Below are 15,582 nucleotides of genomic sequence, written 5' to 3' on the forward strand. Positions count from 1 at the left end.
TCGTTTGATCAAAATCTAAAATAAATTAATAAATCAACAGGTACAAATTATTGTCCGGGGCACTACATTTTTCAAAGAACAAACAATAAAAGAGCCCCGAGCTACAAACAAGAATTATGTTAACAAATTTATCAACCACTAAAACATTATTAATAAAGAGCACCACAAGGATCAAAATATATATTTTCTTAGGCAATATAATACATCTGCTCAAGGTTCTCTGCAGCTTTGGAGTAAAAATAGGATATTTTCACATCCACAGTGAGAAATGTAGGAACTTAAAACATACCTGTTGTAATCACAAAGTGCTGTACTTAAGCATGAAAATGTAGGTGTTTAAAGCATAAAGGTAATAGACAACGTCTTAATATGATGGCTCAAGTTTTTATGGGAAAACGTGGTTGCGGATAGCATTAATTCCATTCTCTGTGAAACTGGGATTACATTTTGCTTTCAAAAAGGCTCACAATTCTTCTAGGCTAGCATTTCAAGTCCCAAAGCACAAATGGACACAATTGCACTGCAAGTCCTAACCTTTTTCTGCCCATAGTGATTACACCTTGCACGGAAATCTTCAGTTCAACATGAAAAGGGCAACAACAAAAAAATCACAATACTTTCCATTTACGTCAATGTCAAATCTATTCATGAGGCGTAAAACTCCACCAAATTGCTGTGCAAAAACAATAATAAAGTAAGTTGATAAAAAGAAAAGGAGAAATAATACAAGAAAAAAAACTCAGTATATATAAATAAAATAATAACAGTAGAGCTACTGTATCAGGCCTCAATTGAATGCCAAAAGAATAAAAATTAGTTTTAAGAAGCGACTGAAAAAGATGCAAGTCGTGGGCAGATCTAATCTGGAAAAGTAGATTATTCCAGAGATTAGGAGCAGCAGCAGAGAAAGCCCGATCTCCTTTTCTCTTGAGTCGACACCGAGCGACTTTCAGTGGCAGCTGATTATTTGAGCTTAAAGTTCTTGACACAGAATGAAATTCCAAAAGATCCTGAAGATAAGGAGGAGCTAACCCATTTAAAACGTTATAAGTTGTTGAAGAATCTTAAAATGTATTTGATATGAAACAGGCAGCCAGTGTCAAGAGGCCAATAAGGGCCTAAAATGGTCACCTTTCCGGGTGCCTGTAAGAAGCACAACAAAGCCAATAACATATCATACCGAAACATACTTGAATGTGCACCCAAAAATAGATATGATCTAAGAAAAAAAAAAAGAAAAGAAACAAATCTATCTCACTCCATAGAAAATGCATGGGTCACTGACTTTAAAGATAAAGTTTTCAAACATAGGTCAAGCATGGCAAATTACCCTCAAATTGTACACAATTATCACACCTCCACGGCATGTTTAACCTTCTCAGGGTTCAACAATCGCTCTTCATAGCCTGGCAGCACAAACACTTTCTACAGCATGTGTTATTGTGCAGCTCTGTACTGTATGTAGAACAACATTTCTGTTTAAATGCATATTAATTACAGCGGAGCAGAAAACAAGTCAGCATTTCATATGTACTCCGTCTGCTGAAAAAAACAGACTAACTGAAGTTTCTATTTGCGTTGTTATTAAATCTTATTTAACCAATTGTCCTCCCTTAACAAAAAGAGAATTATCCCCTCATCTGACGGCAAAAAGGAAACAAAATACTAATTAATGTTACCTCAGGACAGACGAGAAAAATTACGTTACCAAGCTGCAAATCCACAAGCCACTTTAAACAAAGGAACACACTACTGCGCTCGGGTTGTACAGGACTAACACACCGATAACTTTTTGGCGAGTTTAAATAAAGCAGGTAACCACTTTACTAGCAAAGTGGTTTTGAGGTTACATTTGATCCCTTTATCCCAAAAGGAAGAAAAGGAAGCAGTTTGGCTTTGTGGGGCTTTCTGGGGAGATGAGCTAATCCTCTAAAAGATCCATGGCACTGGAAGAGACAGAGCTGTGCATGAGTAACGGCACAGCAAATCTGCCATGTGGCGTTGCTTGTGTTTCTCTGATATGGTTGTTAGGATGACCTCGATCGACGTGGTGCAAAAAGACTCCCTATAGCTTCATCTACGACCCGAGACATTGTTGTCATCATCGCATCTCTGTAGTGACAAAAGCATGTCATGATTATTTTACACTCACCATCACAATGTGTCCCACATTAAAAGGGGGGAAAAAAGAAACAAAACACACTCTTGGTTCATTTTGAGAGCACATTTAACCACATTTTGTTCATTTTGTAGGATCTTGATCCATCAGACTCAAGAAACATTTAAAACATGATAATTAAGAGACGGTGCGATTCAAAATGTTTAATTTGAAAAAACAGAAGCACAGAGCTAAAGTTCACTCTCACTGCCTAAATAGATAACAGTATGACATTTTTTAATTATAAATAGTGTGTGCAAATTCTTTATAGTCACATGAAGTGTTACCTTTACTATAACTAGCAGCAGATGTTCTAATTTCTATTTTTTCACTGTTTCATCACACTGAATCGAAAGCAAGTAAGACTTCCTTTTTCGACAGTTGACCTAAAAAAAAAAAAATCTGCTTGAAACATCCCTTTTATCATGGTTGTGTTGAATTTATTCTGAGCTTACACGTGCTTTCAAATTGCCTAGTGAAATATGTATAAAATATAACACCAGGCAGATGTAATAGAGCAGAATGATTTATTAGGAAGGGACGTTTGCACAGCTCCCGAAACCCTGGAAACCTTCCCAAAGTAACCGCGTCACAAGGAATAATGACCATTTTGTGCACACTCTACCGAGCAGCAGATGTGAAGTCTAAACGAGAATTGTGTGTCCATTTGTGAAAATGGATGTGATTGTGTAGTGTGTGTGAAGTGTTTGTGAAAGTGCGGTGCAGGAATGCTCCTATCTGTCCTAACCACAGGCCGGACCATGTCTTGCAACCAAATCACCCAGTGGGAGGGGGATGGAGCTCTGGAAGGGAAAGAAGATCATAATAAAAACTGTGTCCTGTTTAGCCTGTCGTAGAAATGACAAGCTGGCATATGGCTTGTGCAGAAACCGCAACTGTTAAATATGGTCTTCACTTGTGAGGTCTATCAAAAAAAATTGCAAAAAAAAAAGTGAAGGCATTCAAAATCACCAGAAACACTTCGATCTTTTGCAAAGCTTACCGTAAATGAGCATCACAAGATGAATATAAACTACTCTGTGAAGTCTCCATCTCAACTGATGCAATCTAAAACCTCCATATCGTGTGACCGCACCCATGTAATTCAAGTATGTTTAATCACAAAGTGGCTCACAAAGACAGGAAGTAAAAAAAAAAAAAGAAAAGAAAAAGAATTACATTGAACTCACAAAAATAAACACATATTTTCTTTTATCAAATCCTGTGATAAAAATCAGGAAAATGAAGTTTGAAAAATTTAGCAGGAAATGGTATGTGTGAGAGTACCTGAGCTTTTTTGGGAAACTTTAGAAGCAACATGTTTTTCAGGCTGTAAAAGGAAACGCAGCACAATAATCAAACGTGATGTCTCAGACGCCCGAGAAGTTGACTTTGACTCCAGTAACTAAAAATAACCACAACCTACCAAACAGTGATCTGCTTACTCGCAGTCAAACACTGTATTTTTCCAAACGGCAACAAATGTGGGCACACAGTACTGTAGCTCAGTTGAGGCTTTCTTTAAAGTAAGCGCTTCTCTTTTTCCTAATAGACTTCTTTTTGTGATTATCTCCTCAGAGCAAACATTGCGCCACATGAATAAACATACCGCATCAAGAACACAAAGAACTTTTTCCTCGGAGCAGTTCTATGACGCCGAAAAGCATTAGAAATGCATTCTGCTGCGCAAAACCACCAGAGCATTTAATTTGTCTCCGTTTCCAAAACAAAATGAGCAGTGAAATTAAAGAATGCCGAGCATCAAAACCTTTGCTTTGCTTGAACACTATTGAAAATGTCATAGTGCTCGGACGTTGGAATGTCAGGAGATGTAGCTAAATCAAGGGATTGTTTATTATTTCAGTGACATTCTATTACTAACTTAAAGAAATACTTTGACGTCTTTTTAAATATGCATTAAATTCACAGCCAGTTAGGCGTTACCTTTGCTTAGAAACCTTAACAAGGTTTAAAGCATTTAGCTGGTTTATTACTTCTATTGTACATAAAGGCAAGTTTGTTTGTTTGTTCTTTTTAAGTTTTATGATTTTATTTTCTTAAAAATAACTCACTGGTGAAACTGTGGCTCATGTCTTCCATTTTTATTCTGCCACACCAATCAGCACCTTCAAACTACTATATTGTACAATCTCTTCCTTTCTTAAAGGCATCATGGGAACAGTTCTTTCTTTAAAAAATCTTTATTAGTTGTGCTCGTTTCCCCAGAAAACTTCACAAAATTTGATCTGTCATCATCATGGTTTATTGCTTCACTAATGCTCAGTAATTTCACCAAATGTCAAATACCTGCATTCACCCTATCTGCTTACCTCTTTTTCTGAATTTTGATGTTTTATTTATTTATTACCACACATTTAACATTTGAATTTGTTGAACCTATAAAACGTTGTCTGACCATATATGTTACAGACTAACTCTATTTCAGGCTTCAGTATTTCAGGATGTGCTGTAAAGTGCTATAGGAGTAAGATGGTTAGCTTCAATTAAAAAAAAATACAAATTGTATCTTTTCCAGAAATATGTTGCCTCTCAATGTCTCTGTGCCACAGACAAACATACTTCAGACAATTTAGACAAATGTCCAGAGAAATAGATTGTACTCTGAGGTTGTTTATTGCAAAGGAGATTTAAAACAACGTAGAGGACAGACATCTGAATGTTAACTAAAAATAAAATGACTTCCAACTGCACAGGAAATGAACTTATTCGTATAAGTCCAGTAAAAGTCAAAGAAATAAATTTCAGTTCTTGCTTGGGTTCTGAGAAATGTGACTGGGTATTGAACAGAGAGCTCTGCTCTCTTTTCATCAGAGAGCAGAGCTTCACAAACACCTATGGGATTACAGATTCTTATTGGTGAATACAGGAAGTATCATTTGTTGAATAAACACTTGTAGTCCAGACGCAGCACAAAATGTGTCATATTCACTTTGGTACTGGCATCTAAAGCTAAAGTCTTATCTTCAAATACCAATCCCAAGCTTTCATAGTTCACACTGCCTTCAAAATGCAGATCATTACTCTGGTTTCAAACCCATCTCAGGAGATTCTTTATGCAGATATACAGTTTTGCTGTAGCCCAGCTTATACATAATAAAGTGCATTATGCAACTTCTATGCACATTGCAAAACGCTGAAAATGTGTATGATCTGCATCTACATGATTTTATAAAAACAAGAATAATGTAGCTTTAATTAGTCAATAATAATTACCAATGTCTCTCTACTTTGGGGGTTTAGTAAATGAAAAACATTGTTTATTCCTGTTCCAAGAGAGTTTAATTAGATTGGACTCAAAATTAACTTTTAGATAATGTAATTGTACGACCTGTCTGAATTAAAGTAAGATATCAAAGCCAATCACGTATGTATTGAGGTGTTTTCATAATCAAATACACTTCAAATTTTACAAACTCTGGTTCCGAGCAGTTTGAGGCCACGTAAAACAATTACAGCCGTGTTTTTAGATTTTAACATATAGCCGGAGCTAAAATGCATATTTAATCCTCATTTGCTTACTTGGAATGAATCCTGTACGGGTTTATTAGTAAACAGCGCAACGGTTCTCTAGTTTAATTGGTTGTGAGATGTAGAACAGTATACAAATTAAATAATGATAAATGATTAGGAAACAGTTATTTGTCTTGACCCAGTTTATTACTCACAAAAATCCAATAATACCAACATGACCATAATGATGATAATGCGTGAGCTAGATATCTGCAAAATCTACCGTGACAAATAAAGCTGTCCGCATAAAGTTAATAATAGACGTGAATGTGTTTGGAATTACCTCGATTACTTTTACACATTCAGCCTAACCAAATCAATTTCAACAAAGCGACCAGTAACAATATGCAAAGAAACCTTTTGTTTTTTGTGGGGGGGGGTTGTGAAACAGAAATGCACAATTGCGGTCATAATTACTATCTTTCACTAAATGTTTCTTATTCCTTGCGTTTCTGAAAGAAAAAAAAAAGAAAAAAGGCAAGATTGGAGACTTGGTGCCGAGTATATTTATCTTTATCTTAACCTTCGTCATTACTTTCATTTGGAGAAAACATCACTACAGGGACAAGGCTCGGTCATCAATCAGACGCTAAACTCTCCGACGTTCTGCTGTTCTTCCATCACCTTTATTTAGTCAGCCCCCACTTTCCTTTCTCTCAAACAGAGCGGAGTGGAGGAGAAGTGCCAAGGCTGGTTGAGTTAGAAGATGGTCAATAATCTGGATCAGCTTTAATGGATGCATAAAAAGCAATACAGCTGCACAGACACTCCCTTGAGCCTTCTTTAAAAGTAACTTATCAGAAGAAAACCAGTTTTAACAGCCTTAAGATTTTAATTCAAGAGAAACATGTTTACTTGTCTGCTTATGAATATTGGACCTCTTTGTACAAACACCTACAAAGATTATCTAGATAGGGAGTGAGAAAGCTCGAAACATGCAGAAGAGTTGGCCGAGGTTCTGCTTCACATGACCCAGTTGGGAAGCACATTGATTATGCAACAGAGACAGACATGGCTTGATGATGATCACAGCACGTTATTAAAGAAAGAGGCAGAACAGGGAAGATAACACAAATCAGGAAATACTAAGAATCAGAAAGAAGGTGCAGAGTGCATGGAGGAAAAAGAATAAGAGATAAGGGAAGAGAGAAAGATGCAGTGGTTATGCACAAGGACTGCAGCAACATATGAGAAGATAAGGGTGCTTTAACACTCCCAGCAGATATTTTCTGAGGCTTAGCAAATGTTCCCAATTCCCTGTGCCTCCCTTAGCTACTTCTCCATTGCTACAGATTAAACATGAGTAAAGAGTTTGGAAAGAGACAGAGGAGAGGGGGAAGGAAGAATATGGAGTGGAATAAAATAAAAAAAGGAGTTTTGTGGTTGCCATGGTGACAAGAGGGGAGCGATTCCAGAGTGGTCTCGGCCATTACGCAGCGCGTTCGGGAGATGGACTGTGCAGCACTTAGGCTTATTGCAGTGTGGGCTGAACATGTCTAATGTAGACGAGATGAGCTCACACCAAAATGGTGGTTGGTAAGCGTAGCCCTAATATAAAAAGGAGGTTGGTGTGCTGAGGCTTCACTGCCAAAAGCTCCACTTTTAGAAGCCAATTAGCTTGAAAACAGATTCTGACATTTGCATCCAAACATACTGAAGGCAAAAAAAAAAAAAAAAATCCAACTAAAACCACTCATCATTAACCTCTTTAAAACAAGAAATGTGTGTGTGTGTGTGTGTGTGTGTGTGTGTGTGTGTGTGTGCATTACTTTTTGTAATTTGTGTCTCAAAGTAAAGCTAAGACTTGTGATTACTATAAAAGTGCAAGTCATAAGATGAATGTCACTGTTACAGCGTAACATTTCCACTGTAGAAATGTTACATTTTTATCTCTCCCTCGAAAATAAAATTCTTAAACCCACCTCTGAATCATGTTATATCCATGGAATAATATCAAATAATATCAGTAAATGTACTTTAGATGCTAAAAGAGTGAGCCTAAACAGACTAACAGAAATTTTAACACAGCTTTGGAAGGCAGAATGTCCAGTTTGCCTTTTGGCTACATCTTGTCAACGTATCTACCATTTGATCTTTCTCACACACTGACAAGAAAATTAATTACTGATAGTTTCTCATGCTATTCATATAAAATTGCTTTTGACTCACTCTGACACTTCACTCAGAGATCTAAACATTTTCCAGTTTGCATAAGCTTGTCCCTAAGTGCAAGGCAGAATCTCATTAAAGCCACTGACTGGTCAATTTTGATGAGTCAACCAGCCAGACTCAAGAGAATTTTCTTTGTGCAAGTTATCAAAATGTATTTTGAATCAGTACAGGGTCAGAGGAGTACCAGCAGTATTCAGAACTTGAAGAGAAATTTGGACCACAAATATATATATATATTTCTGTCTTTTTACTGCTAACGCTAAGTTTTTGTCAGACAGGGGATGGGACACCAGCTCTTTGTAAAGAGCAATGTCTTTGCTTTCCAATGTGTGAGGTTTGCTAACAGTGGTGATGTGAGTCTGAGCAGAGCAGTGAACAGGAGCTGTTTTCATGTTTGTGTTAGATGCCCAAATAATTGCTTGGGCTTGGAGTCTGTGTTTAGTTTCTGTGGCATTGCTTGATGAGGCGTTCGGCTGAGTTGTTCCTCAGTGTTTTGGTATCCTTCATGGTTGGACTGGTGCTTTTTAACAATGACATCTGTACTGCACACATCTTATGCAGCTCCCCGGAGGGGGGACTATATTTATACCAAAGAGTAAAGACATGAAACAAAGGATTCGGAAGTAGCGCCATTAAGTTTTTTGGGGTTTTTTTTAATGCTCATCAGCTGAGATCTGTAATTTTAAGATAAACTTAAACTTGGTTATTATTTTTGGACACTTCAGAACAAGGCAAAGCAGTTTGTTGAAGTGCCAAAATGTCTTTCGTTTCCAAAGACGCTGTCTGGAAGCAGTCTTAACTGAAAATTTACTGGAACCTTTTGCTGAAATTTTTTAGAGCATTTGCAGAAATATAGTAAAAGTCAATATGCGAACTACTGCAAAATAAAAATTCAGACAGCAGAGCAGAATTTGATGCAATGACTAGTGTTATGCCAACATACAAGTGACAAGTATAAGCATATAAGATATCCTGTCTGATTCCCACAACCCAAAAAATGAAAAACATTTAGAACGACACATAACCGCAGGCAATATCCATGCATCATATTTGACAGTGAATTGATACCACATTTCCAATCTTGTAAGATAAGTGGACCAAGCAAATCCCTCCATCACTCTGCACCCACATGTTCCACTTTGGACGAACGCATGAGCGTTCAAACTCCAGCTTAGTTGTTTCTTCATTCACCTGAAGCTGAAGGTGAATAAAGTAACCCAATGATGTACATATGCTTGGAATGAACCACGCTACGCAGTTTTGCTACTTTCATAAATGAGAGATTATGTGCAAAAATGAGGTTATGTGCAAATCCTGCATGCAAACAGGCTTGTGGTTGTCCATCTTACTTTAGTGCTATGAAATGACCTGCAAAAGTAAACATCAATCATCTCAACAATAGACTCACACCGAGTTTGAAATGAACAACTTAACCCACACTGAGCATGAGCCCTGAAGGAGCAAGTTTGCAGTACGTATGAATACTAAGCAACATCAAGTAAAAGTATCATGTTTAGGTATCATGGAGGATACGTAAACATTTTTGTGTCACTAACTTGCTCATTGTTGACCATTCTGCACTGTTGCCGACTGAAAACTGAATTCAATCAAAGCGTAGCAGCAGGTAACGATAGTGGCTTCCAGTCAGACAGCCTTTGCACTGATCAGCGAAAGGCAACATGATATGATCCTGGGGTTTCTCAGCTTCCATCCAATATTAATTAACCACAATTTACAAAGACCTGATTGTGTTCCTTTGTGGCAAGACATAAATGAAACGTTCCCCTTAGCTTTATGTCTTTGCCAAATGCTTCAGATAAAACATGTAGCATCAGTGCATAAATTTAGTCCTATGCACAGCTAAAAAGAGCCGGCTCTTATTTGCATATCACTTCTATTTTTCACAATCCAATTAACATTCACTGTAACTTAGAGGGCAGCACCACATGTCAGCACAGCAGAGCACTTATCTTTTCCCCTATGGCATAGGTCGTTCTAGTGGGGCTTGCAAGTGTCATGTGAGGAAGGAGGCAGGTAATTATGACTTTGTGCAAATTCCTCCTGTTGCTGCATGCACTGAAATTATCACAGGAGTAAAGATCTCTATTATTTCACAAAATTCACTGTGTGGACAAAATGTTTACTTCATGTATGATCAAAACTAAATACCTTGAAATATATTGAGCACTAAACATATAAATATATATATATATATACATGCTTTTATCTGCTATGACAAAACATTTGACTTTGTAAAGTTCAAATGATTAGAATTATGTAAATAAAAAAAATAGAATTTATTTGCAACTTGCACTGTGTTTTTCAAGACCCTATCAGTTCAATTCTTTTGCTAAAAAAATGTATTCTGCAGCAGCAATGAGAAGAAAAAAAACAACAACCTTCGGTATTCATGAAACATCTAACCAGTCTTACCTTCATAAACTGCTTTAAATCCCTGCCCGCTGACAGCATAATCAGATAGCAGCCACAAGGTGAGTCTGGAGCCTGTACTCACAATAGGTGAAGGCAGCTGGAACCCAGTTAACCTAAGGTGGGAAAAACACATGGAAAAAATTCAGTCTTGTGATCCAAGCCACAATACAATTAATTGCAAAAGTATTAAAAAAAAAAAAACATCAACTCTCAAGTAAGCTTGTTTTGTATTTTTCACCTAAATGCAAACTTACCAATACAACTGTAAAGAAAACTTTGAATTCATGCATACACTGTCAAAAAAATTCTAAATAAAACATGACAACTTGACATATTTAGCATTTCTTTAGCAAATGGTGTGACTGCAGTTACTGCAAACATAAACCAACAGAGACAGATACCAAAAAATTTAAGATTGAGTAAGTCTTAAATTTACCAATGTGTCATATTTAGATGGGATTTTTCAATGGTCAATAGCCTTTGAGATGTTTAAAGACTTTTTACATTCTCAATTAAACAAAAAAAAAAAGATCTAGCTAAATCGACTGATTTGATTGTGTCAATTTTCTAATTCTAGAACAAATTTCAGCTCCAATCCCACAAGTGTGGTGGGAAAACTACAATAAGGTCACATCTGCTTGTTGAATTGTTATATGTTTTTTTTAATTATTATTTCTTGTGTGGTCCCACCAAGATGATGCTATTTGGGTTACATGTACAAGGTTGAAAGTTGTTTCACAGCTGCATGGAACCAGTCTGCTTCCCATGCTTTGGCAGAGCTTTTCATCCAGACTTGCTTCATTATTGATTGTCCTACGAGATCTCTGAGTTGTGCACAATTCATGAATAGATCTGATTGAGTGATTTTACCTGAACAGTGTTAGGAAATAGTTATTTTTTTGTTTGTTTGTTTTCCACGATATAAGTAATTGGTATTTTGGTAAACATTACTTTCTTATCATTTTAGAGGTTCTTAAATTTGGTGGTAGAAAGAAAAACGATATGTACATTTCTTTTTTGATTGATTTAATAAGTTTCAAATGTAACAAAGTCTGAGCGTCCTGCACTTTTAAAAATGGAACAAAACAATTGCAGCACTAACGGGCAGCTAATAAAAACTGCGATCATCACACCTCTGAGATCCAATAACACATCAAAGATCCAAAAACACCTACATTTAGGGATGGAAAAAAGTGCTATTTTTATCTTTTTATTTCACATTGAGAACATGCAGTAGAAATTATATATTATTTTTTGTTCTATCTTTGATTTGCAAGTTCCAGATGTTCTAAAGAAACATCAAATGATAATTCTGTTCCAAGTACAGGCTAAAGCATCAAATAAAACCATACCACAAGTCAGTAAATATTATTATGCAAACTAGAACTTTGATGTTGAAACCTAGTCACTCATCTGTGCATCATACATAGACATAGACAGCAGATCAAAGCTAGTGACAATGTACATATTATTGTGTCAAATTGATTACACTGGAAGTAAAAAATAATATTAATAATAATAATAATAACAACTGTGTTATTTTCTTGCCTCCTTGACTGCATATATTGTAATCAGTTGCATGGCCCAGTGAATGGTACTAAGCTGAATGAAGGTTTTATTACCACAAAATTTTCTGGTTCTTGTGACATCACCATCTCACATTTCCCTTATTACTTTTTTAGTATTTAAGGATAAATTGTTTGATTAAAAAAGAAAAAAAAAACTTTTACATCCTCTATGTCCCCACATGGTCAGGTAATTCCTCAAAGTCAGTCGTGCCATGAGTCACTTATTTTCTAGCATTCACGAAGGGAGCCATATGAAACATCAACAGCTGAGCAATTGCATTTTTAGGGCTTTACTGGGATTTTTTGATTCACCGTCGAATTAACTGACTTGTAATATCGCACATGTGTTTTATACATAGTGGATCAGAGCTGCAGCGTCATGCATTGGGCACTTCCAACATGTTTAGCTTGTGGCAGCCAAACTGAGTAAGCTACAGTTCCAAATGCGTAGAAGGCAATGCCAGATTGTTGGAGGTTTTATTCCCTCTACATTGGCATTGCATCACTCTCCTGAAAAGAAGACATATGTAAAATGCAGTGATATTGGTTCAAATGAGGACCGCCAAACAATATAATTAAGGTAACACCACAACCTAATAAACCTTTCTGGCCATGTTTCACTCAGCCTGAAAATATTCACTTAACACATAGCTTATTGAACACCTCATTTCAACTTTTTAGACTTGTTCCACTCTATAAAAAGCAGAAGGAGAAAAGTCTATTTTTCATGAGAAACACTTAAAAACTACTGCAAAATTTTATATTTTTTTTGCTGAAGTCAAACGTCTCTAAAGCTAAATCAATATTCGGCCTAATCCTTATCAAGAATCCCTTGTGAAAAAGTGATTTTTATTTCACTTTATTTTGCATGATGATTACATAATATGTTTCAAACCAAGAAAAAGGACAAACCTCAAGGGCATATTTTGTTGAGAAACAGCAGTAAAAGAATTTGGATACCTAAAGGTGTTGTCACTGGGAATCAGAGCTAATATGTGATGGTATTAGATTTGTCACTGGGTTTCTAGCATGTCTGTACTCAAAGTTTGCACACGTTTTAAATACATGCGTGTTTATGCATCTTTCATGATGTGTTTCAGTTTTGTCTACCTCACATAATTTAAGCTGAATTTAGTCATATCTAAATAAAAAAATGTAAAAAAAGCGATAATGCAGCTCTTTCTCAGAGAACTTTCCTCTAAACATTGCATCTTAGTCATTATTGTTTGAGTCAATGAATGATTTGATAGCTGGGGAACTAACTCGTATCTATCAGATTTTGTTGTCTGGGTAGGTGATCTTGTAGCTTTTTCTTGGATTTGTATCCCACGTTTCCAAAACTCTGCTCCCTCCTGAACTGAAACAACCTGTGTGACTCATCTTTACTGTTCCTACAATTTTCACAAAAAATATTAAGACCCCTTTCACGTCGCTATCCTACAGTCAAAAATTGAAATACGTCTTATATTAAGTTTAAAACTAATCAAATCTGTTATCTTTCATTATAATGCTGCTAATTGCACAACAGCCCAATTAGAGCAGTCCATTATTCTAAATCTTATAGCATAGCATTATCACAGCCACTAGATCTAGTTCATAACCGGTAAAACACTATGTCATAAACGCTTTTCGATTATTTAAGAGTGGGCCAATAAAATAAAGTTTGTCAATTTAATTGTGGTTTTGAAAAGGAAGGCTTGAAAGAGCCACAAAAGTATCATCGCAATTTTTTTAAAAGGTACTAGGATTGATCAGCATATCTTACACAGCGTGGCAAAAATAATTATGTAGTTTTGGCAAAGAGCCTTTTTTGGGGACAGCATTTCGTTGCAGCTTTGCCATTTTTAGCAATCAAAACAATCTACCACCCACAGAGCAGCAGAGATCAGTCACAAACCCAGACATACACAGGCAAATTGAAACGCAGGTGTCCTCCGCTCATTTGTCGCACATCCCCACAAACTGATCTGCCTCTGCCTGTGGATTGCCATAAAGAATCAAGATCCTTGTGCACATGTTCTAACAGAGGACGCCATTGCTTGCCAAGCTCGGCTAACCATTGAAAAGTCACTTTTATTCTATTTTCTTTTTCCCGTTTGCAACATGTGCTGTCTCTCATTCATTACATGTTTCCATTTTATACAATTTATTCCATCCCACTTTTTTTATTTCTAAACGTTGAAATGTGTTTAAGTGTCACAATGCAGGGAAAAAATCCCCCCCAAAAAACACCGCCTATGGATGATGAACTAAAAAGAAGAGTTGCAAATGCACGCCTGAGGGAATCCAAGAAAGACTGCCACATGTTAAACGACGGGACACATGTTCACGCAAATAGCCCTTTTACTTGACCACAAATTGAGTTGGAAGGCAGCCATCTTGGTCCAGCAGCAGCAGCAACACTGCAGGAAAGTGTGGGATTAGATAGAGGGTGTAATGCAGAGCCCGAGGAGAAGGGGCGGTCTACAAACTGGGAGGGATTCTCGCAGCGTCCAAATCGCGATCGTCAGGCATGAGCCAGATCCGGCCCTGAATCACATGCCAAGCACAGATAAAATTGGAGACACACAGACGCCGGTTTAATGTGTGAAGGCTGGAAAGATGACATTTTGCTATGCAATACGGGCAACGGCAATCTGTGAATTTGTGAAAATGAAGAGGGGAAAAAAAAAACTGCTACAGGAGTCTGCTGTTGTCGAAGGAAAGCGGCAAGAAAATGTTGATATTGAAACAGACATGGTAAAGAAAAGATTTTCTGCACAGGTGTCTGAAGTGAACGCCAGTTTGATGAAGAGAAGGGCGGGGGAAAGAGGCACAGAGAGATTTATAAAGAACTCTTTTTTCGATTATAAAAACAAAAGGAACAATGACGTACTCCAGAGAGAAGGATATGCGTATGTGTTTGTATGTTCAACATCAAATCAAAGGAATGTATATTCCTTTGATTATATATATAGATAGATAGATAGATATAGATATATATCTATATATCTATATCTATATATCTATCTATCTATATATATATAGATAGATATAGATATATATCTATATATCTATATCTATCTATATATATAGATAGATATAGATATATATCTATATATCTATATCTATCTATATATATATAGATAGATATAGATATATATCTATATATCTATATCTATCTATATATATATATATATATATATATATATATATATATATATATATATATATATATATATATATATATATATATATATATATTAAGGCATTCCTGCTGTGTGTGGGAGACCAGAGGTCCATTAAGAAGAGTTTTCACCTGACTGGCTTCAGAGTCATCTCAATGAAGAACCTCTGCTTCCAATTAGTCCAGCCTTGCCCCATGGGGACGGGAGGAGGGGATGAACGGATGGGGGAGATGAAGTCGGAGAGTAAATGTGTTGCCGTGAGAGAGGAGAGAAAAGGGTGGAGGTGGTGCCAACACAATCGGGCGAATACAGCGTCTCTGGAGTTGTCATGGGATTTTTTTTGTCTCTGTCAGTGAAAAATGTTGTCCTCACCAGGCCCGTCAGTTCATTTTCGACCATGTTTTGGCAGAGCGGAAAGCGTGCATTACTTGGCATTGTTGATTGAACAGTCTTCCAGGAGATATTCAAAGAAGATTGCAACTCCTGATTAGGTGGCTTCTGAAGGCATTTCCTCATATTGGATTTGATTAGGGCTACCAGACTCCAAAGACCT

At 36.6% G+C, this 15,582-nt stretch overlaps 1 protein-coding gene across 1 annotated transcript in view; it reads right to left on the minus strand.

Moving 5' to 3' along the window:
* csmd2 (CUB and Sushi multiple domains 2) overlaps window positions 1–15,582 on the minus strand; it is a 222,725-nt gene that overhangs the window by 166,571 nt on the left and 40,572 nt on the right. Inside the window, exon 3 of the mRNA XM_055058804.1 lies at window positions 10,295–10,407. Within this exon, the coding sequence (XP_054914779.1) occupies window positions 10,295–10,407 (113 nt within the window). The remainder of the gene's footprint in view (window positions 1–10,294; window positions 10,408–15,582) is intronic.

This window comes from Poeciliopsis prolifica, unplaced genomic scaffold (genome assembly GCF_027474105.1).
Source record: "Poeciliopsis prolifica strain line A6 unplaced genomic scaffold, Auburn_PproV2 SCAFFOLD052, whole genome shotgun sequence".
NCBI lineage: Eukaryota > Metazoa > Chordata > Actinopteri > Cyprinodontiformes > Poeciliidae > Poeciliopsis > Poeciliopsis prolifica.